The sequence below is a fragment of the Rutidosis leptorrhynchoides genome, chromosome 5, assembly GCF_046630445.1.
Source record: "Rutidosis leptorrhynchoides isolate AG116_Rl617_1_P2 chromosome 5, CSIRO_AGI_Rlap_v1, whole genome shotgun sequence".
NCBI lineage: Eukaryota > Viridiplantae > Streptophyta > Magnoliopsida > Asterales > Asteraceae > Rutidosis > Rutidosis leptorrhynchoides.
This window is the reverse complement of record NC_092337.1, coordinates 68483274-68509519: the sequence shown is the minus strand read 5'-3', so window position 1 is coordinate 68509519 and position 26246 is coordinate 68483274. Positions and strand designations below refer to the sequence as shown.

The 26246-nt window shown below is 34.2% G+C and overlaps 3 protein-coding genes across 3 annotated transcripts; all 3 read right to left on the bottom strand.

Moving 5' to 3' along the window:
- Positions 1-9364: 9364 nt before the first annotated feature.
- Positions 9365-10510, bottom strand: LOC139848732 (uncharacterized). The gene has a single exon (XM_071838437.1). It carries the CDS (start codon positions 10508-10510, stop codon positions 9365-9367), a length of 1146 nt encoding a protein of 381 aa, XP_071694538.1.
- A 275-nt stretch (positions 10511-10785) lies between these two features.
- On the bottom strand, positions 10786-12048 carry LOC139848731 (uncharacterized). Its single transcript, XM_071838436.1, has 2 exons — positions 11317-12048; positions 10786-10971 (listed from the first exon to the last, which is right to left on the bottom strand). The coding sequence occupies exons 1-2, from the start codon at positions 12046-12048 to the stop codon at positions 10786-10788; spliced, it is 918 nt and encodes a 305-aa protein (XP_071694537.1).
- Positions 12049-17522: 5474 nt separating this feature from the next.
- Positions 17523-20235, bottom strand: LOC139848730 (uncharacterized). The gene is made up of 10 exons (XM_071838435.1): positions 20059-20235; positions 19531-19804; positions 19365-19452; positions 19135-19271; positions 18981-19068; positions 18755-18871; positions 18498-18647; positions 18272-18392; positions 18079-18219; positions 17523-17717 (listed from the first exon to the last, which is right to left on the bottom strand). The coding sequence occupies exons 1-10, from the start codon at positions 20233-20235 to the stop codon at positions 17523-17525; spliced, it is 1488 nt and encodes a 495-aa protein (XP_071694536.1).
- Between the last annotated feature and the right edge of the window lie 6011 nt (positions 20236-26246).

The window sequence follows — 26246 nt, the reverse complement described above, 5'->3', positions numbered from 1 at the left end:
TTGTAAAAAGTACAATTTTTTAAAAAAATATTATTTTTATATTATTTATTTTATAAAACTATTAATTTTTTTAATTTATTTAAACTAATTAAACCAAATATATAAATTAAATCTAAAAACTAAACTAAATAATAAATAATTAAAAACCTAATTAGGGTTTAAATAATAATAATAAATAATACACCGTAATTAATGCTGATTAGGGTTGACTGTTGGCGTGTCAGACACACTCATGTTATCGCATGAGTTCTAAGTTACCCAGCCATGCGATCGCATGGGCTAGGGTTTCGGGCCAGTGAGTGGGCTGCTACAGTACGGGCCGAGTGTTTTTATATTTATTTATTTATTTATTTTTTCTGTTTTAATTTCTGATTTATATAATTACAAAATATTTAAATAAAATTTATATTTTTACAAAAATAAAAATAAAGAAACTTTATAACACTTATATATATATTTTTAACAAACTATTAAAAATATATAAATTTTTTTTCTTTTTATATTTTCGAATATATTATATTTTAAAAAGTATTTTTACAAAAGCGTTTTTTTTACAAAAGTAAACTAAAAATTAATAAAAATCTTTTTTTTAATAGCGTTGCGCTTCCGGCGTTTAAGCAAGAATGCTCCCCGGCAGCGGCGCCAAAAATACTTGATGTGCGTAGAGGTGTATATGAAATAGCTTATATTTTATTACGAAAAAAACTATTAAATACGATACAATTTTACACAAGATATTTATTTATTTATAGAATGGATATACCTAAACCTTGTTACAACACTTATAGGCAGTGTACCTAATCGTACAGTAGTGTAGTGTTTAGTAAGTCCGGTTCGTTCTACAGGAAAATCTTTTAAACAAAGCTTAACGCTATATTAGTTTTAATTTATAAAAATACAAATATATATATAAGTAATATTATTATTATAAAAGGGGGTTTTTACCTTTTAATGACCGGTTTTTCGATTTTTAAAACTTTAGTCGCAGTTAAAACCTAATGTAAAATATTAAATAAATAAAAGACTTAATTTAAAGCGTAAAGTAAATAACGATAATGAAATTGCGATAAATAAAAGTGCGATAAAATAAAATTACAATAATTAAAGAGTACGAAAATTAAAAGTGCAATTAAATACAATGAAAATAAATAAAAGTGCAATAATTAGAAGTGCAATTAAATATGAAAATAAAGGAATTATGCTTATTTAAACTTCCGTAATCATGATGTTTGACGCGTTGATTTTAGTTTTATGCCCATGGGTTAATTGTCCTTTGTCCTGGATTATTTAATATGTCCGTCTGGTTTTTGTCCATAACAGTCCATCAGTCATAAATATAAAGTGCGAGTGTCCTCGTCAAATTATCCTTATACCCGAAGTCAAATATTCCAACTAATTAGGGACTTAAACTGTAACAAGCTTTTAATACTTTGTTTAATAATTACACCAGGTTATCGACTGCGTGTAACCCAAGGTTTTAATACTTTGTTATCAATTATGCCAAGTGTCCTTGTACATAATTTCACCCCTGTTTTAATTATTCCATAGACTATTAATCCATTCCCGTGTCCGGTTAAATGAACGATTATTCGTACATATAAATACCCCGCCCATCGTGTCCGATTGAGTGTATATGGTAATTTATAGGGACGCCCAATTGTAAATCTTTATATTAAAATTAACAAACTATCATTTAGTCAAACAAATATAAAGCCCATTAATAGCTCATAGTCTAATTTCCACAAGTGTCGTTCTTTTGTCCAAACCCCAATTATGGTACAAAGCCCAATTACCCAATTTTAGTATTTTAGCCCAACATCATGATTACTTCGATATTAAATAAGTATAATAATAACTTAGCTACGAGACATTAATGTAAAAAGGTTGAACATAACTTACAATGATTAAAAATAGCGTAACGTTACACGGACAGAATTTCGACTTACACCCTTACAATATTCGCTAAAATACCCTTATTATTAGAATTAAAATTAAAATTAAAATTAAAATTAAAATTAAAATTAAAATTAAAATATAATATATATATATATATATATATATATATATATATATATATATATATATATATATATCGTATGATGAATGAGGAGAAAAAGATGTGTTTGATGTTCACCAAAAACGCGAGTTTTATAGGCAATGTGGGCTGGAAAAGGGGCTCATGCGATCGCATGAGTTTTGCTCCTCCAGGTCATGCGATCGCATGGCCAGCTGGGGAGGCTCACATGTTGTTGTTTTCTTCTGCCGACGGTTTTTATAATATAATATAATATATATATTAATTTTAAGAATTAATTATATATTATATTATATTCATTTGCATAGTTGACTTGTAATTTTTAGTCCGTTGCGTTGAGCGTTGAGAGTTGACTCTGGTCCCGGTTCTGGATTTTCGAACGTCCTTGCGTATAATTTAATATCTTGTACTTTGCGGTTTGCTTCTTGTACTCTTGTAATTTTGAGACGTTTCTTATCACTAATTGGAACCTCTTTGATTGTACTTTGTACTTTTGAGCTTTTTGGTCGTTTGCGTCTTCAATTCGTCGAATCTGTCTTTTGTCTTCATCTTTTATTATTTAAACGAATATCACTTGTAAATAGAACAGTTGCAACTAAAATCTTGTCTTTCTTGAGGGATAATGCTATGAAATATATGTTCGTTTTTAGCATTATCAGTGTAAATCACTTTATCATTTATTCCGAATATTGGTAAAAAAATAGATTTCTCAAAACACAGTGGACCTCACAACAGAGACCCGTAATCATATCACAATATATCTGATAATTCAATCATTTGATATTATCTTTTAATTTAGTCGTTGAATATATTAAACATATATCAAAACAAATACGTTCATGTAAAGTATTATACATCTAATACTTTGTTAATGTTTTTAGTTAATATTTATATATAATTATATATATGCACCTCAAGTTAAATATAGTTGTTCGTGAATCGCTGGGCACAGTCAAAGGGTAAATGATTATATGAACATAGTTCCAAAATTTTCGAGACTCAACATTACAGACTTTGTTTATCGTGTCGGAAACATAACAAGATTTAAGTTTAAATTTAATCGGAAATTTCCGGGTCGCCACAGTACCTACCCGTTAAGGAAATTTCATCCTAAAATTTGATTGGGATGGTCGTGGCTGACAATAAGTATGTTTTCATGACGCATACAAGCTAGAATGTAGAGTTTTATCATCATTGAGTAATATAGACAAAACAATTTGATTTTGTGAAGAGTACGAGTGAAGCTATCGCAAAAGAGTGAAATGAGTAAATGTAGGTTTGTCTTAACCGGTGACGTAGTCACGGTTGATTTTCGGAATTCAAGGGATTCAAAAGGAAATCTTGAAATCTATATAAGATTTGATTCTTCGTGTGACGACCCGGAAATTTTCGATCAAATTTAAACTTAATCTTTATATAATTTTGACACGATAAGCAAAGTCTGTAATGTTGAGTCTCGAAAATTTTGAAAACTATGTTCATATATTCAAATTACCCTTTGACTATTTCTGACGATTCACGAACAACTATTTGTAAATAGTTATGTATATATTTAAATAAATATATATATGATTTGGAATATAATTTATGATGTAATTGTTAGAAATTAATTATGTAAAAATAATAATTATTATTTAAAACATATCTATATACAAATAAAGTATATTAAAAATAAATATTAAATAATTGTAATACTCATTGATGTTTTGATTGATATTAAGCAAGTTAAATTCAAACTGTTATTATTTTAAAATAAACGGTGATCCGAAAATGAGTTCTATAAATTTTAGGCTTATTAAAGATATATTTAGGAACCATTTGTTGAATTTTAAAACTTTTTATATTTTACTTGGGATTGGGAGTGAATAATTAATGTAATTTTTATTTAATAGTTAATGCTCGAATTTTATATCATAATGACCAAAATAAATAAATATAGTTAATTTAAAATTTTGAGACTTTTCTGAACACTTTTATCTGCCACTAATTTAACAACGGAGTAAGAATTTCAGTCCATGAATGAAATAGTAGACGACGGCTAACTTAATCGTCCGTTTTTATTATAATAATTATTATATTAATATTATTATAAAGTTTTCTGTTGTTGATTGATGAAATTTTGATTCCTTTCACAATCACACTCTTGACTTAATGCAATTGTATTTCAGTCGACATTAAACAAAGTGTACCACTTGTAACTTTTGATTGTTATTGATGCATACTTTATTTTACTGTTGTTTTACTACATTATTTCTGTACCACCCATTGTCATATATAATACCTAAGGAATAAATTATATGCATAAGATATGTATTATATATATATATATATATATATATATATATATATAACATCCATATATCACACCCTTAATTATGTTCCTGATAAACCGAGACCAAGCAACTTATAGAATCACCTCACCCATTGTTTGATCACCACCATCACACCACTAAACCGCCACCTATTATTATCATGAACTACCACCATCTATGGCTTACTATCATCACCTACTTTCCCTTATGTTTTATGTCAATCCAAACCTCACCACCTTTCTTTACATTTTTCTCACGATTAAAGATCACAAACCATCAGCCACCTATGTTAATCACCCAACAGCCAACCACTATTAAACCATCACCATCATCATGGTATGCATGCTAAAGTTCATGATTTTATGATTTTACTTATCATCACCACTTGCAAACTATTTGTCTTCGTTTTCTGTTTTCAAACAAGCATGTCAAAAACCAAACCTATTGGAATAACCACTCAACCATCACCCTTTAAAGTCATCACATAATCCACCATTATTGTTACACGATCCTGTTTTACAAAGACACAATCACCATCAAACCACCTTCCTTCTTCCTCCTTTCATTCTTTTTATACACGACACCTTTTCGCTGTTGCACTTCTCTTCTTTTATTTCTATTTCTGTCCAACAAATCAAACACCATTAAAACATCAACACCATAAAATTCCATTGAGCTGCAATTATTTTTTTTTCCTTGTCTGTTACGATCAAAGGGCCACTACAACAAAACTACCTACTATCATTTATACATTGTTGCTACTGCTCGATGTTTCTGTGAATAATGGACGACCCAAACAAGACAAAATAGCCACATATTATTCCTCTTTCTCTTCTGTTTAAACGACACAAAGAAATAAAATAATAAGAAGAAAAGGCACACCACTTGATTCAATAAAACAATTGCATGTTGCCAAAGTGGGGTATAAAAATAAAAGGAATACATGTGGAGCAGGTGAGAATTTTTGTGTAGTGACTCGGAAAATTTCGACTAATTTTAAATTAAACTCTCGATACAATATTGTATTTTTGACACGATAAGCAAAGTTTGTTAGGTTGAGTTTCAAAAATTTTTGAACTGTTATCAAACATTCATTAAACCCTCGACTATTTTCGACGATTCACGAACAACTATTTGTAAATAGATATGTGTGTGTGTATATATATAATGGTAATTGGAAATATAATTTGAAATATTATATGTTATTAAAAATTAATTATGTAAAATAAAATAAAAATATGATATTACAATAATTATCATTTACAACATATTTATATATAACTAAAGTATATTAAAAATAGATATTGAATGATTGTAATACTCGTTTGATGCTCCGATTGATATTAAGCGAGTTAAATTTGAACTTATATGATTCTAAAATTAACGGTGATCCCAAACTGAGTTCTATGAATTATAGACTTATTAAAAATGTATTTAGGAACTATTTGGTAAGTTAAAACTTTTTATATTTTACCTGGGATCGGGAGTGGACAGTGAGTTAATTTTTGTTTAATAATTAATGATTGAATTTTATACCATAATGACCAAAATAAATAAATATAGTTAATTTAAAAATATGACATTTTTCTGGAGAACTTTTATCTACCACTGATTAACAGCGGGGTACGATATAATAACCTACTAGAACTGTCGGCAGATGTAAATCCAAATTAATGACCGCTAAGGATTCATGCACATTTATTTATCATATTATATTATTGTTTTGACAACTTGATACATGATAGTATTACATAATATATAATTATAAATTATATTAACATCCACATCTCACTAATATATCATGTATCTGTTTCCTGCCGAGTTTCAAACAACACAAACATTTTCCATCTTCTTCTTACTATTACTTCTTGTCTTCCTTCTTTTCGATTAAACCAAGGACCAAGGACCGCTTGTTCTAGTTACTTTTCAAAACTAAACCCACCATCTTTGAACACCACTCGTTAACCACCACGACAACCATCACCTAGTAGTGCTGGCCAATAACCAAACCCACCATTGAAATAATTACTACAACTTGTATTATTTATGTCTCTGTTCGAACAACAACAACCAAAACCATTGTTGTTTTCTCTTGTTACTCGATCACTACTATACTTCTATTTCTACTTGCGGATAACAACACAAGAACCATCCAGTCAAACTCTAAATGCTCAATTATTATTTCGGTTATCAGTTGCTACTTGTTTCTTATCTTCTACTATGATCAAAACCATCTCCCACCATCGAAAACTGTTATGAACTGGTACTGATCATCATCATTTTGAGATGACTCACCTGCTACTGTTTCGTCTACTAAATTAACTGCTATTCGAGCTGCTATCTTATAAATTACCTTCGTTACCAATGCCCGACAAGAAACCATACACCACCACATACACAACCACCATTTCATCCTTCATTTTTTTTCCTCCTTCTGTGACAACCTACCACCTCACCCACCGGAGCACCATCACCACGACACTATAAGCACCACCTTTATCTTCTTTCTTCTCCATATAAACTGTCACCATCACCAATTTAAACTATCACAACCTCGACTTTCATCACCTCCATGAACCACCAATTAGAAACACCACCCATTTGAAAACTTATTTTTGTTCATTTTACAATCTGCTACTACTGCCATTTCTTTTCATTTAACCACAATACCACCTCAAACCATCTTCATTTACAGCCCTGGTGTACGTGTTTTTGTTTTCCTTTTCACTGATCAACAAGCCAGCTCATTTTCGTTTATACTTCTACTACGGCCGTCTCTTTTGTGTGAGTTGTGTTCTTGGCCAAGTTTCAACATATATTTATAAGTGGGTCGTAAAAGTTGGCATAACATGAATACTATTTTTTTTCTTTTACACAATTGATAAATGATGATACATGATAATACAAAAGTTGATAGGGACTTTACATTGGATTCTAAATCCAAAAGACATCAGCTCCTTTATTTCTTGGATCCGACTGTTTGTGTTTTAAGTGAAATTGCAAATGAACTATTTAGATGTTGGGCCAATTATACTAGATGGGTTAGATAAATTAGTACATGGGTCAATTAATTTAGTTGTTAGGCTGTCTTTCTGATGGGCTGTAATTTCAGCTCTCGTATTTTCTTTTCCTTTGAGCCGAATGCATGGCCAATGATTTGATAAAAGAGTTGATGAATCATTATGAATTAGAATGATGATGGTTACTTAATTTCCGTTTCTGTATTGGTAAATGAAGATGACACGATGATGGGTAACATAATGATGATGGTTGTGATGTTATGCTCGTATGTGTATGTTGATGGTAATACTTAATAAAGATGATGATAAATAGGATAATGAGAGAATGATGGGGGTGATGTTAGATGACTGAAATGAATGATGATTATGATTCACAATTAGATTGATGATTAAGTAAAGATGATGATTGTATGATTCAATGATGATAGAGAAATAATGATTCGATGATAATTTGAAAATGAATACGATACATGATATTATGATTATGATAATCATAGGTTATGATTATGATGATAATAAGCATATGAAGATGATGAGTTGAAGAAAGGTGTATACGGTATTGATAATAATAGGAGTTAGGAAAATGGAAAAACAGAATATTGCGGGCTATATATTTTGGTCTGTGTTCTAAATCAGGAATGAAATAGACAGAGTATTGGTTTAGGTTGTTATCGGGTTAGCAGGACGCCGCGGGTCCAAACCCGGGCTTGGGTATTATTTTTAAGGGCTACTTCTTTGAGGTAGTATTTCTATTACCATTACTAGTATTATTATCGTATCATTATTAGTATTAATATAAGTATGATTATTATTAATAGTATCATTTTATGAATTTATAAAATAAGTATCATTATTATTTTTATCATATTTATTATTAATATTATTATTACTAGGTGTATTGCCCGTGCGTTGCACGAAAGACGTACGGGACATGATATAGTGGCCTGTAAATTGGGCAGAAGGGAAGGTTAAGTGTTTGGATCATTGGCAAAATAAGCGTGTGGTTGATCTACGTGTTAAATAATAGGAAATCAATGACTTGAAATTCGTGTTTCAAATGTATAGAAAGACTATAACATCATAAAAACACAAAATACCACGTAAATGTAATAGAGTTGGTGCGTAATACATATGGCTCAAGCCTTGTTATCTATGAAAGTAAAAGGGACGTTGTCTGTGGCTCGCGCGCTCGGTATAGCATCTTTGAGAGTTGCTACTTTCAATTGTTGCGTAGATAAACCTGACAAAAGTGCACACGTAGGCAAAAAAGGGAAAATTAGTATAAAACGTGGTTTATTAGCGTTCTGCAAGCAGTATGTAAGGAAATAATGAAACTTATAATCCAACATTTGGCTTCCGACCTGATACGATTAAGGTCAAAAATGAAAAATCCTACAATATGGGGCCGGAGGCGATGGTCCTCCAGAGTTAGAAACTTTTATGAAATAGGCAAATTCTAAGAAGATAGACCATACCTGTAATTGCAAGGTGATATACCGTCCTTGTGTTAAATGAAACCGGATAATTGGGTACCTATAGGTCAATGTTAGAGGGTACCATGTGGTTACATAATAGCTGATAGGTCCATGGACATATATGTTTGTCGATGTACCTGCATTTTGTGGTACACTGTGATTCAGTGTGGTGAGTTGGATTAACAAAGCAATAAATGGCATGACGATTTGGTGGATATAACACATTCACATAAGGGATCACATAGAATCAGAATAGGGAGTGTGTTTTGTTTTTCTCCGTAATAGGGATTTATGCACCGAAGCAGGCATAGCCGAAATGAATATTTGTATAGGGTTACCTCATATGGTAGGAAGCTACTAATACAGCTCAACTGCAATGAGATGCGTACGTAGTGGCTGGGGAAAACAATTGAAAGAATAAAAGCCAAAGTAAACAGGAATTTAGTGTTTAGTTGGTAATAAGCAAAATAGAGCAAGTAAACTGATCAAAGCAAGGATCACAATAAGGGTTTAGTAATACCTTTATAAATCGTGGTTCAAGTTGAAGAATGTTTCTTTGTATACGACGTTTCTTGTGTGGCCCTTCAAATGCTCATCGGTGTCATCTACCATTACTATTTTCAGCCCACTGGGGTCGGTTACTCTTGAAAGTGCTACGTATAGTTGACCGTGGCTGAAAACAGGTTTAGGGAAATAGAGGCCAACAAATTTTAACGACTGACCTTGGCTTTTGTTGATCGTCATTGCGTAACAGGGTCTAACCGGGAATTGTATTCGTTGCATGACAAACGGCCACTTTGTTTGGGTGGAAGTGAGGAAAATTCTTGGTATTATAACCGTTTTTCCTATATGAGAGCCAGTGATTATTCGAGCTTGTAGAACAAACTTTTGAAAGTCGGTTATGATGAGACGTGTTCCGTTACACATGCCTGCACTCGGGCATAGGTTCCTTAATAGCATAACTGGCTGTCCAATTTTTAATTTCAACTTGTGAGGTGGAACTCCTGAGAAATTTAATTTATTTAAAAATTCCACGGGGTATGCGTGGTGTTGATCAAGGGTGTCAGTTGAACCCTTGCAAATCTCGTCTGAGCTTTTAAAAGTCATTGATGCACCCTCGAGTATCTTGAACATATGTTTGTTAATCTGGGCCGCGTAATCATTCCGTGGTGTTAGGATCGCCCGTTCACGCAAGTACTCCTCATCTTCTTGTTTTACTGTGAAATCTTGAAATATGGTGTCAACGATTGCTTCAATGGGAGGTTTCTCAGTTCTGACAATGAATTCATCAGGAATCTTTATCCATGTTGGCTCGTCTTCTCCATCTTTACATCGTGCGGGTACTTTACCTTCGACAACATCAAGGACCCATTTATTGAATGCGTGTTTTCGGGCATCATGTGAACCGTCAGCACTATATTCATTAACTCTCATGATATGGGAAAGCGTATGTTGTTGGCAGTGATGCCAAAGGTATGATCTGTTTATGCATGCATGAATGACTTCTTGTCGCTTGCCTTTTGGTATTACGGGTAGTATTTGTCGGAAGTCGCCTCCCAATAAGATAGGCATACTGCCAAAAAGTTTCAATCTATTTGCATCATCCTTTACGCCCAAAATGTCTCGTAATGTTTTGTCTAATGCTTCGAATGCAAATCTCTGAGTCATCGGAGCCTCGTCCTAAATTATTAAACTGACTTCTTGAATAAGGGCTGCCAAGTGGGTGTTTTGTTTTATACCAAATGTACTATTTTCCATTAATTCCAGGGGGATCACGAATCGACTGCGGGCTGTTCGTCCTCCGGGTAAAAGAAGGGAAGCGATACCTGCGGTTATTTTCGGTGTTAGTGGGTTAATGTCTATATCTATTTAAATGGCTGATTTTGGTGTATAGTGTAGCAGGGGTTAACGGTACCCAACAATAAATGAACAGACTGTTATAATTAAGGAATAAATATACCGGATGACGCTACCGCGAGGACAATCTTCCTCTCTGACCGTAATTTTGCGAGGGCAGCAGTGTATAGGAACGTTTTCCCAGTGCCACCAGGACCATATAAGAAAAAAGTCCTCCTTTTTACTGGGTAACAGCTGCTAAGACCTGGTAGTAATAGTAGGGGAGAAATTTGCTGTTAAAAAAATTGAAGCATTAGGGGACCATGTCAAATTAATGCACCATTAGTTTCTTATAACCTTTCATATAACTCCGGATTAAGTATTATGGCTAGCGAGAAGTCAACACATATAAACTCATTATTGCGTAAGTTAACTTATGATACACAAATTAGAGTTAGTAATTTCACTATTTTATCATAATTATTGTTACTTACCCTTTACCCAAAAAATTATTTGTATTGTTACATAATTAACTTTGCGTTAAGTGGTTAATTTAATAAATACATTGGATTAATATGCATATTTATGACTCATGGAGGGCAAAAATGTTAAGAAACCCTAAAAAAAAAGAAACAAACCTGATGATAAATTGCCAATTGTTTCGGGTTTAGGGAGCTGAAAAGGCTTTCATGCAGAGTATGCATCTCTTTTATATTATAATTTAACTCTTCGCAAATAAGCCGGTTATCCAGTTGGGTTAGCATAGATGGGTCGGGTTGTGGAAGCTCGGGGTAATCATCTAACGATTTCCCATTTTTATTCAATAGGGCCTGAATTTCGACCAAGCAATAATTCTTAATCTGGTCATCGGTCAGGATCAAATCAGGGAAGTTGAATATTTTTCCTTTTTTATGCAGGATGTCGTCCGACAAAGCCTGCCAGTTTAACTCCCAGAGTTGCAAGGGTTTACTTACGCTGCAAAAGAGTAGAATGGTGACAAATAATTCACGTAGTTGCGCCCCCGTTGCCCATAATGTCGCTTCTGTGATAGCCTGTGTCCATTTTTTGTCGTCATTGACCAAACGATACGCAAAGCAAGCGTCCTTAAATGTTGGGTGTAATATACCATATACTGTACGAATTTCATCAAAAGAACGTGTACCTTTTACTATATTAAGCAACATACGTAGATAATAACGTTCGCCTGAGGAAGGATTTGAGTACACTATACGGCCAATGCTGGTTCGAAGTTTTCTCGGTGTCCACATTTTTGCATCCTTATTCCAAACATAATGTTTAGGGATCTTTGCGTATGTAAGCGTCCGTGCAAGTTCATCATGTTTGTTAAGTTCAAACCATTGGGTGAACATTGTTTATTTAATACTCTCACTTTTTAATAACGCATGTAGCTGTTGTGAATCACGAAGTGTTATCGATTGTTGATTTGTCAGATGAAATGACAATTTTATGACCGATGGCTTTGAGTAGTGGATGTCATACGAAAACAGCCTCCAGACAGCTTCACATGGCGATAAATAACGGCAATCCAAATAATTTCTTATCTCGTCAACATCAATTATGTTTTCTGCACGGGAATCACCGCTGGGAATCAAATTTTCTTGTATCACTATTGTTGCGCGGTCCGGCCCTTTGTTCAAGTATTTGAATAAGTATTTGATTGTGCGAGATCTATTGCACCACTCCACATTTATATGAGCATTATATTTTAGAAGCAGATATCTGTTGTACGGGACCACAAAGCTGTTGTCTAGTGGGTGTTGTTTTTTTGAATTTTACCCCGTTGTTTCGACGCCTGTAGTTATCGTACCCTTCTTCGTCAATTGTTGTTTCCACATTATATGGTTTGGGAAAATGTTTGGAACACTATTTTTCAATAATGCACGGAGCATCCATGTGGGTTCCACCGCAAGGACCATGTATCATGTATTCGGTTACAGCCTTAAACCCCTCTGGATCATTTATTTGGGACGGTATTTCTGCTGATATAATGTCATCAATATCAGCCGGTGTCCTGCATTTGTGAGCAGCTATTAACCATATTAACATATGTACGTGAGGTAACCCGCGCTTCTAGAATTCGATGATATAGATACCTGCAACAATGTGATCATAGAAACAGGGTGTCAATGTATGTGTTTACTTCAATTTTCAACAATACCATTGATTAAGGAGTATAACTAAAATACGGTGTTACACAATAGTTGAGTTGCCTAATATGATAAATTGGGAAGGGACAGAAGTAAGTAAATTTCCAGGCTAAGGTAACAATCGACTTCCAGACTTTATTAAACAGGAGAAAGTAATGGAATGAAGGCTGCAAGTCGAGACCAGTAGGTGGACATGGAAAGCAGGAAACAAACGTTCCATTATCAGAGTATAAGGGGAAAAACTCATTTATGGAGTTTAAACCTTAGAGTAGGTTGGGCGGCGGGAAATGCTGAAATGTAAAATTATGAATTTTGTGTTTACTAAATGTGTGTGTGTGTGTGTGTATATATATATATATGTATATATATATATGTGTGTGTGTATATATATATACGTACGTATATGTAGGTCAGGCGAAAGTTCAATAAGAACAGATTGCACGAATTCCATTTTAAGTAACCTTAATATGTAAAGTTTATGTACAACTTACCTGCTTGGCATGTTCCAAATATATGGTTTTTCATTATATCAGTCATCATTGTATCTAGTTTCTGTTTAAATAATCGAGAGACAATTTCCCGGCGGTCTGGTGATCTCTGACCATCAATATAGCAGAGCATAGTGTCAATTTCAGGCCACCTAGGGTTAGAAGTGAAGGTGATGAATAAATCTGGATTGTCATATTCCCGACATAAAGCCATCGCGTCTTGGTAGTTTTGGACCATATATCGCGGACTACCTGTGTGGGAGGAGGGTAAAATTATTCGCTTTCCGATAGAAGCAGCCGATGTGTCGTCCCTTGTGACAGCATCACAAACATTGTGGTATAGGTCAATGCGGAGTTCATTTTAGTGGTGGCGTAGCCATTTCAACCGCTGTTCTTCCACAGCTGTATATGCGTCCACCAAGTACTGTTGGAATAGGCTCCCACCTCTGAGGATAGTTGTCGCTTCACTTTCACGCAGTTGGATTCTGTAACAATAGAACTCTCTCATAGTCACGTGACCGCGGTTTGTTTGGCACCTTCCAGTATTATTGTGATAGGGTATTTCTTCATGGTAGCCGGTTTCCCCGTAGGGAAAGAGTAATGGGTATTGCAATGCCATATATAACTGGTGTAGTTCCGAGATTCTCTGTGGTGCAGAGTTTTTTTTCTAGACAATGATATTTCGTGTAGATTTGCAGTGACCGAAGTCACCGGTGATGAGTGCAGTGACTTCAACGACATTCGGTGAGTTGTACTGACGAGAGCTTGTTGCCTTAGCATTCTAACGGATACCGCACTCAGATCTCAGCTGCCCAATCTCGGGCCATACGAAAAGCCTGTGCAACAGCACTTGATTCGTCAAGCATGCTAATAAGATTGTTCGTTAACGTTTCATCTATTGACTCCCTTAAGTTAGTACCCAGGAAAGCAGCCATGCGGTTTTTGGCCTCGTTGTGGGAGTCATAAAAATACAATTGTGCGTATCTCGGTTGACTCCCTTCCTCCAGTAGAAGCGAACCAATTTTATGGTATGTCTGGCCGCTAATTCTAAACGTATATGGGCCTCGCCCCCGGTTGACGGAATGGTTTATTTTTGCCCCGAAAGACGTAAACGAAAACATACTGTTATAAATCCGTATCCGCTCTCTGAATTTGGCAGTTGCAGGGTCATTGTAATCGAGAAGTCTTTGCAAAAGTAGAGGAGGATCCATCAATTTTGGAAGGAGTACTTTACCATTCTGGCAACACATCGAGAAGACGGGGCTGGAAGTGGTTTTGGGTTTGTTGTTTCGCTCTTCATACCACATTGTAGCGTTACAGTTGCGACATTTGTGAGTGGGTGGACCGTGATTAAGATAACACACCGATGCGCCTAGCAAATGTAAAACATATAATTTTAGATGTTAATAGTAAATTCAGATAGTTAAAGATGCTTACATCTCAATGAAAGCAAAAATAATTCCGTATATATATGTATAGCTGGTTGCTATGTTTTTGTAATGGATACCAGTTGGGTATCAATTTGTTATTGCACAGACGCCCGAAGAAAGGCATATAAATTTTGTGACACTTTCTAAACGTGGTCAAGCGTGAGACACACTTTTACGTGACCAAAGAAGTGTTAGTTAATGACATTTTAGTTATAAGAATAATGGAACCTTACATGAGTCAATGTTTTAAATTGGTTAAATACGACTATTAGACTAAATGACCAACTGAATTGAAACAATGACATCTTTAAGTGAGTAGAATAGTAAAAGTAACCTGATGCGTTTGATGCAATCTTTACCGAATTTTTCTTGGGTTGTTTCTTCTTTGTAGGCCCTACAACTCACAGGTGTAAATGAAGTTGATTAAATATATATTATACTTTAAAAGGGGAGATAATAGAATGCTTGTAGTGCAGGGACAGGTGTATTAGGCCCAGTCAATAGAAGACCTAATATGGCCCGGAGGCTATGGAAGGTCAGCACTGGCTAAGATGCAGGGTTTAAATGTTTATGATGTACAATCTGTGATGCCACTGCAGGTCGGCTCCGGCCAACAATACTACGTTGGTTGTGCATATGCGCAGTTTATGTTGAGGGTGACATTAAATGATGGTCAAAAATTTACAACCCTATGACTGAAGAAATGTGAACATCAGATTAAAATACCTAGTATAATGAAAGAGTGACATGTATAACTATATAGTAAAGAGGCGGTAACCTGTTGGGTTGAATGGGGTAGGGGTGCCAGGTTTCTCGTGATGTTCCGTATTTGTAAAAACTGAAGCTGACAATTGAAAATGAAATTCGGTAAGCATATTTCATACTTTAAAGGGGTGGATACAATTGAACATGTAACATACCTGTCGCTTGACCTGAGCTGGATGGGATCTGAGTTCTAATACCCTGATAACCTGCAATAATAGAATTGTGACTTAGTTAAATGTGTAGGAGTGACCCAGAACATTGGGCTCGCATGAATTTATATTGAAGGGTGTTTAATATAGTACCAGATGCTACGGATGTTGGGGTGTTTAATTTCAGAACCCAATATGATTGTAATTTCCCAGTAGCTATAGTTCTTGTTGCTGAGCAAATTGATAGAGGACCGTTCAATAGGGCTGCGAATGATGCGTGGTCCACCGTTCTTGGTAATTTTAGTTGAGAAAACAAATCAAAAGGGATCTAAAAAAGATGGAGCTGAAAAGATGGAACAACATACCTTTGGAAGTGTTGGTAGATGAGGAGGGAATATCATGTGGAGGCATGTTACACGAATGTTGCGAATATTATAGAAACAAAATGGGATGAAAGCCTGCAGCTAATGATATAAGCAACCTATGATGAGGGGACAACTGTTGGTATTTCCAAAAGTTTTAATGACTGGGGGGTTTCTCATTATTTGCATAAATGGGCTGTGACTAATTTAGAAAAAGAAACATGAACAGATAGCACAATAAAGGTAAGGGACATCAATGTTTATTGTTACAATATGAGAAGTTGGGGCAACATTTGTTGGTGTTCTCAAAACCTTTAATGGCAAAGGAGTTTCTCATAGAGTGCATAAATGGGGTGTAGGTAACCACAAAATATAAACATCAATGGATGGCACAATAAAGGAAAGGGACACACATGTTTATTGCTAGGCTGGGAGAATTTTATATAGGTATATATATATATATATATATATATATATATATATATATATATATATATATATATATATATATATATATATATATATATATATATATATATATATATATACAGATACAGATATATACATTTATGTATTTATATATGTAGTGGAGGACAGTATACCAGTAACATAATATACAATCCAAAGAAAGGGCAGAGAATGTGAGTAATTTGCTTCATAAAACCAGCAAGGGGAGGGAAGGTGTAGAAACTGTGTGCATAGGAAGTTGTTTTCATGTAAGTGGAACTTAGGAGAACAACAATGGTAGGCTAGTTTTTATCATACAAAAACTGCCAATAAAGGTGCATTATTAGATCTAATGTCAAGCGTAATCAAACATCATTTAACACAATGTTCAGGTAACCAAATGTGGAAAGTCCACAGAACAAAAGTAATAGATTTTATTATCAGCAGGCCCATTCGTCATGCGTTTAAATTAGAGCATGTTAAATAAAAACCCCTAAGGTCTTTGTATGTCCTGAAACTATGCACGTGCGTGAGACAACCATAAAACCTTAAAAATATATTTAGACATATGCGTCTGGATATGAGCGTGCATTCTGTACATGTATAGTATATAGCTGCATGTGGTCCGGCATATTAGTAAACGTATGTAAGTATATACATGCATGTATGGGTGGTTACAGTTGCAGTTACACAACATTAGACTGGTGTTAACAAAAATCAAAAAATTAACCTGCACATAAACAACCATTTTACATACAATGTGGATGTGTATGTATGTACAATTGCAGAATCAAATCGTAGCACTCGCACAGATATGATGAAGGGAAGGGGGAAAAGGAGGAACATGTAATAGCTATAATGTAAATGAGCCTAATTGTAAGTCGAGGGGGGTTTGCAAAACCGTGCGTTATTTTATTAAAGGTGCATCACACGCACATTAAAAAGCATAATGTAAACAAACCATGTCTGGGAAAATGACACAACCAAAAGGACACCTCAACAGAGTGAGTAATTTATTCATGAACAAAGGTAAACCTAGTTTTCGGGCAACAGGCTCACATTGACATTCTTGTTGTCTTCTCCAACAGTGTTTTCATCCTCTGGCCCGCTCGGCAACTGACTTTCGTTCACTCCCTTGTTTTCTTCTGCAATGGTGTTCTCATCCTCTGAGTCACTTGTTACAATAAACCTAAACAGAAGTATAAATGGGGTAGATAAGTACCGATCCAGCTGTAAACCAGTATATACATGTAGATAAAGATATATGTATGTATATATATATATATACATACATATATATATATATGTATATATATTTATATGTGTGTGTGTGTACGTGTGTACGTGTTTGTATGTGTATACCAGGAATATGGAAAAAGTCATAGATAATAGAGCATGAAGTTTACTTGCGCCGGCTGCTACGTTCTAAATGTTTAGCGGGTGTCGGGACTTCAATGTTCCGCTTCTGCCCTTTAGGGGCTGATCACGATGGAGTGAGGGTGTTGACTGATTTAGAGGGCGTAGTAGTAACATTAGGGTTGAAAGTGTTTGGCGGGGATGGGTCCTCTAGAACTGCGTCAGCCGCATATACTTTTATACAGTTGAAACTCTCATATGTGCCTTGATCATAGTATGAAGTCGCTTTTAAAAGAACCACTCTTGTTGTGCCTAGCAAATTAGCCAACGCATTTGGAAGAACTGTGTTACATGTTTCCTGCATACACTGAGACGCCTAAGGCACCGGGCAACAGATGATATAATTTTTTAAAAAAGTAGGACCGTACCTCATCAACCTTAGCTAACAAAGTCTTTGCAGTGGTTTGGGTTACAGACTCGGCCGTCTCGTCAAAGAGGACCATAACTGTAGTGGCGGTGTCATCCTTGATGTCACATATAACGCGGAACCTATGAAATGGATAGCAGGCAGGAGTTACTCGTAATGGACCTAACCTTAGTATGGAAAACCTCTTTTTAATAGGTGTTCATATCCTAGGATTAGGGGATGAATACCTTGTGATCGGTTCAGGGACGGTGTCGTTACAGGATTCGCACCAATGCTGGCCAAACCTCCTATCAAGGCCCTTCCTTGCTTTACAGACACTGCAAGTGTTGTAGTACGAATAGTTCTTCATGAGGATGTTTTGAATCTCGACCAAACACCTGAATACGTCGACCGTCTACACGGTGTAGCAATATAATTGAATGAAAGGTAGGGGAGTATGTTGAAATGGAGTATTAGGTGGAAGATAATGCCAGGGTACATTTACGATGTTTTTTTCCCTTTTCGCGCCATTTCAAGGAGCTCACGGAGGGTGCCGTCCTTAGGCGGTGGGAGTTGCCACCCCGCCGCAGCAGGCTCGATAGCTACGGGCATTTGAATACCACTGCAAGAAGAGAGGAGATACATATTAGAACAGGCGTTTAAATATGGAAAATGGATGTAGACGACCAAATGCCATTATGAAATAAATAAACACTAAGCGGGAAGGATACCTCATCCTTTCCTTGAAGTCAATGATGGCGGGGATTTCTGCGTTGTCAATAATAAGCATCGACGATGTGCTAGACAGTGAAAGAACGCCTGTGAATGAGGGTGTTTAAAATCAGCAACATGTATGGCAAATAGTGGGGAGCTACAGTTGTTAACCGTGACACATATAATTGAAGCCCTTTTTCACTGCAACAGAACTTAAGATGATGTAGTAATACGATGGGGCTGCAGCCTGGTTTTTAAGAAAAGAGGCACCTAAGTCGCCCCATAGTGTTGACCAGATCATTTTACCCCTGAAAACCAAAAGCAGGTCAACACAAGAACAACGACAAACATAGGCATGCATAAAAGTGAATTGCACTGAAACATGTAAATGTGATATGTACCGCTCATTCACCAGGTCAAACTCAACTATCTCTTTGGAAGATTCTCGTGGGTGGGGTTTAGTGACATTCACAGCATAGCCGACCACGTCTAACAAAATAATGAGGCAGGTAAAAGCAATCAGACAATGCAAATTAAAAATAGATTAAGTTGCAGCAGAAATCATACCAACAACAAATTTTCCCAAAGTTGGTTCCAAGTCTTCAATTTGAATACATTGGAAGGGATGACGGATGAACGCGCTTGTGTCCACATTTGGCTGTTTTCTCAACATTGTGGACCCAGTTAGCTCAATCATCAGGGCATTGTTCTTGAGGATACGATAGTCATCTCTATTAGATATGACATCAAAGTTGCTTAGCAAGTAAACAAAGCCATCCTTAAGGCGTGGGATAAAGTGGTGCGCCACATTACTTTTAGCAATTAATTGTATAACATTCCCCTACATTATATGTTTGAGCAACGTTATACATATAACAACAAAGTACAAGATTAATACAATCGGCAAATAATACTTGTAGCAGTTAATTGTATGACATTCCAATGAGTTATAAGTTTGATCAACATCACACACATAACAACAAATTACACCATTAATACAATCAACAAACAATAGAAACGAAACCTATGCAAACAATATTGAACTAAATTAATGTTTGATATGCGTTATTACAGAGTGACTTTAGAATTGTATACCTGCTCATCTGAAGCTATGAATTCGGTCCCCAAATACCTGCCATAAATTGTATGTGTATCCCAACTTTTGCAGATCATTACCTGGACCTGTGATTGCTTGCCTAATTCAAGCTCATTGAAAAAGACATGTGTTTTGCTCTCAACAGCAGATGTGGAGGGTGCCTTGTTCTGAGCCATTGCAATATAAGTTGATGTTTTGTTTGATACACATACCAATAACCCAGGTGACTTGAATTTATAAGGATAAATGCATGTAGCATATACGGAATCCCAAACATCCCTCCAATTGGGTGATTGAATTCAAGTGTAAGTTACAAAATTGAAAACTTCTGTTGCAGGCTGGAATACGGAGGTGAAGGTAATCAATTGAATTTGATGAATACCGATTTAATTGAAGGTTAAACCGACCAATTAAAGATCCACTTATTGGGTAAACTGAAACGATCCCTCACCGGCGGTTACCTACAGCTAGAAAGAGAGGGAGAAGGTGAGAAAGTGATAATACCATGCGAGAACAGGTGATGGAAATTAGGGTTGGGGTACGTTGCGACGTTAGTCAAGGGAAGGGAGAGGGACGATTCAATTAAGGAGCTTTGGCAGTTACCTAATTTCTAAAAACTGGTATACATTCTGGATAAAGTAAGTGGACCCACTGGATAGTAATGGGTGAATATTAATGAATTGAGTGGGTTTTTATTTTAGCCTTTTTTCTATTTTTTTTTACATTATTGCGCACATGGTTTTTTTTTTTTTAAACAACATACACTTAATGGCCTTTTAAATGAATAAATTGCAAATTTGAATTTGGCTCATTTATGAAGATGGGAGTCAGTTTATATATATATATATATATATATATATATATATATATATATATATATATATATATATATATATATATATATATTTGATTACAATTATGTGTGTTAATATATATATATATATATATATATACATGATATAGGTTCATGAATCCGAGGTCAACCTTACACTTGTTCAATGACGTCATATGTATTTTTACTATGAAATACAGTATTGTGAGTTTCATTTGCCTTTTTACCCTTTATATTTTTGGGCTGAGAATACATGCGCAATTTTTATAAATGTTTTACGAAATAGACACAAGTAATTGAAACTACATTATATGGGTGAATGATCGAAGCCGAATATGACCCTTTTGCTTGGTAACCTAAGAATTAGTAAACCGATCTACTAATTAACGCGAATTCTAAAGATAGATCTATTGGGCCTAACGAACCCCATCCATGGTTGCGGATGCTTTAGTACTTCGATGTTATTTTTATCATGTCCGAAGGATTTCCTGGAATGATAGGGGATATTCTTATATGCATCTTGTTAATGTCGGTTACCAGGTGTTCACCATATGAATGATTTTTGTCTCTATGCATGGGACATATAGTTATGAGAACTGGAAATGAAATTCTTGTGGTCTATTAAAATGATGGAAATGATAATTTATGTTAAACTAATGAACTCACCAACCTTTTGGTTGACACTTTAAAGCATGTTTATTCTCAGGTATGAAAGAAATCTTCTGTTGTGCATTTGCTCATTTTAGAGATATTACTTGGAGTCATTCATGACATATTTCGAAAGACGTTGCATTCGAGTCGTTGAATTCATCAAGATTATTATTAAGTCAATTATAGTTAGATATATTATGAAATGGTATGCATGCCGTCAACATTCGATGTAATGAAAGTTTGTCTTTTAAAAACGAATGCAATATTTGTAAAATGTATCATATAGAGGTCAAGTACCTCGCGATGTAACCAAATGTTATTGTATTCGTTCTTATAGATTAGGACGGGTCTTTACATTTTGGCCGACATTTTTAGTCACAAAGGTGACATTTAATTATTTTTAATTATAGTGGAGTGGTCGATTGGATGCTGCAAGTGGCAGTTTTCTTGTTAGTTCCTCTTTCTATCTTCTTTTCTGTTTGCACAATCACGAGACCCACTTAGCTTGTATGTTACTGCTGCGTTCTGTTTACTTCTTCTGTTAACAAACCTTCTACCATTTGATACTTGGGTCGTGAACCTTTGTAATTTTAACTTGGGCCGAGAGTGAGTTATTGGGCCGTGATCGTAGTTGGGCCAGAATTATATCATATATCATAAAGAAACCGCTAGTATGTATCTGATAGAATTTAAACATGTAAATGTTGATTATTACGTGTTGTTGATTACATGGTGACAAGGGCTAGATGATGATTATGATTATGTGATTAAGATTAACGATGATGAATTATAGATAAAGACGATGATAGATGAACGAGTTTAGGATGGGGGTCCCATGAGGTCACGATGATTGAATGATGATCGTGTTCGAGTTTGAAGATGATGATATTATTGTCGATTTTTACTACGGCTGTACATACAAAGTTTTTTCGATTATAAATCGAAAACCACCACAAAATTCATTGTTATTACTTCGTTTCTATAACCAGGAGCTAAACGAACCCAGCCTAATGTATAAATGAGCTTATGACAAGGAAACGTTTTATGATAATGTTTAGAATGATCGGATAAGTTTTAGAGATGATGATAAAAACTGATTTGGGATTTTGCGTTTAATAAAGGAGAGAATGTAGCATCGAGAATAATATGGGATATATACATATAATTCGGGTATTAGAACAGAAAAGAGGGTTCGGAGGAATAGTTAGAGGAGTGGACGTTTAATCAAGTGGTCATGGGTTCGAGCTCGGGCTGCGACGTTATTTTTTTCGAAGCTTTTCTCTTAAGGTAGTCTTATTATTATCATTATCATTATCATTATCATCATCATCATCATCATCATTATTATTATTATTATTATTATTATTATTATTATTATTATTATTATTATTATTATTATTATTATTATTATTATTATTATCATATTTATTATTATTATTATTATCAAGTATTATTATCAAGAATATTATTTTCATTATCAATATTATCAAACTTATCATTTTATTAAAATTTTCATTTTATTATTGTTATTATTAACAGTACTATTATTATCATTATTATTATTATTATTATTATTATAAGTATTATTATTATTAATATCCTTAAAATTATCATTATTTGTAAAAGTATTATTATAAATATTATAGTCATTATTATTATTACTATTATTATTATCATTCCTATTATTAAAAGTATTAAAATTATTATTTTTATTAAAATTATCATTTTTAATAAGATTACCTTTACTATTAAAATTATTATTATTAGTATCATTAATAGAATCATTAATATTAATATCATTATTCTTTTAATAAGTATTAATATTATTATTATAGCTACTAATATTATTATAAAGGTATTACGACTTTTCATTTATCAGTATTACTTTAGCCAAATAAATATTAGTTACATAAAAAAAATATATCTAACATATATAACCTAGCTTTATTATTATTTTTATAATAAGTAAGATATATAAGATAAATATATTTAAGTTATTAATGGAACTCATAAATTATTAAAATAACAAATATATCACTAATAATAAATATATTGTTCGATTACAACTTTATGTGTTAATATATATATAAATGATATAGGTTCGTGAATCCGACGCCAACCCTATACTTGTTCAATGTCGTCATATGTATTTTTACTACAAAATACAGTATGGTGAGTTTCATTTGCTCCCTTTTTAAATGCTTTTGCAATATATATTTTTGGGACTGAGAATACATGCGCTGCTTTTATAAATGTTTTACGAAATAGACACAAGTAATCGAAACTACATTCTGTGGTTGGATTATTGAATCGAATATGCCCCTTTTAGCTTGGTAGCCTAAGAATTAGGGAAATGGCCCCTAATTGATGTGAATCCTAAAGATAGATCTATGGACCTTAACACGTCCCATTCGGGTTACGAATGCTTTAGTACTTCGATTATCATGTCCGATGAGAGTCCCGGAATGATGGGGATATTCTATATGCATCCTGTTAGTTCGGTTATCAAGCGTTCACCATATGAATGATTTTTATCTCTATGCAGTTTACGAAATGCCTGATATGATATGTATATTTATGAGAAATGGAAATGAAAATCTTGTGGTCTATTAAAATTATAGAAATGATTGATTACGATAAACTAATTAACTCACCAACCTTTTGGTTGACACTTGAAAGCATGTTTATTCTCATTTATTAAAGAAATCTTCAGCTGTGCATTTGCTCATTTTAAAGATATTACTTGGAGTCATTCATGGCATATTTCAAAAGACGTTGCATTCGAGTCGTTGAGTTCATCAAGAATATTATTAAGTCATTTATAGTTGGATATATTATGAAATGGTATGCATGTCGTCAACTTTCGATGTGATGAAAGTTTGTCTTTTAAAAACGAATGCAATGTTTGTAAAATGTATCATTTAGAGGTCAAATACCTAGCGATGTAATCATATGTTATTGTATTCGTCCTTATGGATTGGGACGAGTCATCTCATGTGGTATCAGAGCAGTGGTCTTAGCGAACCAGGTCTTGCATTAGTGTGTCTAACTGATAGTTGTTTAGATGCATTAGTGGGTCTGGATTTCGACCGTGTCTATATGTCAAAAGTTTCGCTTGTCATTTCGTGTCAAAAATTACCTGCTTATTATTCTTAGGGAACCACTTGCTTATCATTCTTAGTCTAGACACATCTTACTGCATTGATTGCATGAATATTGTATAGACAAAAATTCATATCTTAGCGTATTTGCTAATTCATATCTTAGCGTATCTGTTACTGTAAACTTTGCCTGGCATATTCCGTAAATTACTCCGTAATCTACGAAATCTTTTGTTCTATATATATAAATATTCTAGGTAATTGGAATATCATCCGATAGCCGGAAATCATTTCATATCGAAAAATCCTTAATTCAATAGTACGAAATGGAACTCTCCACCAGTTCAAGTCCCTCGAATTCCGATATGGAATTTCACGCAAGCTCTGAAAGTAGTGTGATCGGAATGAATCAACCAATTAGTCATCTTCAATTCTAGATTAATTGGGAATGGGTTCGTAGTCAACTAAATCATTGGAGACAAGAAGAAGGCGATCCCTTCCATCCACCACATTCCCCTCTCGACGAAGAACCTGAAGCACTTATCGGCGAACCTATTCGTAATACCATCTTCTCTCTCATTTCTAGAGTATCTAGTCACAATTATATACTATCTCAGATTCTAGATCTTATTCATCCGCTTGTTCCAACCGCCAATCATCCCGGAGTAATCGAAGAAGTCAACGAGCTTCGCGCTCGAGTAGTGGCTTTGGAGAATATGGTTCAAAACTTACAAGCACCAGCAGTATCACCGGCACCTACAGTACCACCAACATCAGTACCGGCAGCACCAGTACCACTAACAACAACATCCGCATCCCAAGCCTCAATTTCACAATCCGTCCCACGAACATCAATATCATACGCACCATAGATACCAAGGAGTACCAACAACAATGAACGATGAAGTATTGATCCATAACTTCATTGAAGAAATATTCTGTGAAGAATATGTGGTTTCTAAAAGTTTTAAAAATTACTTATTCTAGCTCAAACCAAAAAGCAAACGAGATTAATATCATATTAACTCATTAAATCCATGATTGCATCTGAAGAAAATATATATGTATATATACATGTTTTCATAAAGATTGTAATGAAAAATTCTTTTGTACAAACTGTTAATGGTGAAAATATTTTAACGGTAGGTAATACCCGAGGAATATTTAGATTTCACATTAATAAGTTACACTGTACATTCTTCGAATCTGATTCAACAGACGTTTACTATCCTACTTACATCCACAGATATACGAATCCGTTCACCACTATTTTAACCATTTTCATTTAATTTCATAAATGGATTTTGATCTATCAGAATCCAACAAGTGGCATAATGAAGAAAACATTAGACAAAATAAAATTTGTTAGAAACAAACAAATTAATTATGAGGAAAATTTTGTTAAGGATCCACGCTAACAAAATCCTAGCTAACTGTTCCTAGCTAACTGTTAATTTCGTATTTTATTTTTATTTATCACAATTTATTTATCGCAATTTTAATTCTCGCAATTTTATTTATTGTCATTTAATTTCTGTTATTTATTTTACGCACTTTAAATATCGGGACACGTATACGAGGTTTTGACATATCATATCGACGC

Bases quoted from the DNA above. Each gene is read 5' to 3' on its own strand.
- LOC139848732 (XM_071838437.1), bottom strand. From the start codon at position 10,510: ATGACTCAGAGATTTGCATTCGAAGCATTAGACAAAACATTACGAGAC.
- LOC139848730 (XM_071838435.1), bottom strand. From the start codon at position 20,235: ATGGCTCAGAACAAGGCACCCTCCACATCTGCTGTTGAGAGCAAAACA. The intron at 19,805-20,058 runs GTATACAATTCT...CATATAATGTAG, and splicing joins TCATAGCTTCAGATGAGCAG to GGGAATGTTATACAATTAAT. The intron at 17,718-18,078 runs GTATATGCGGCT...ACTGGTTTACAG, and splicing joins AGAGTTTCAACTGTATAAAA to CTGGATCGGTACTTATCTAC.
- LOC139848731 (XM_071838436.1), bottom strand. From the start codon at position 12,048: ATGTTCACCCAATGGTTTGAACTTAACAAACATGATGAACTTGCACGG. The intron at 10,972-11,316 runs GTTTGTTTCTTT...TTTTTTTAACAG, and splicing joins AATTGGCAATTTATCATCAG to CAAATTTCTCCCCTACTATT.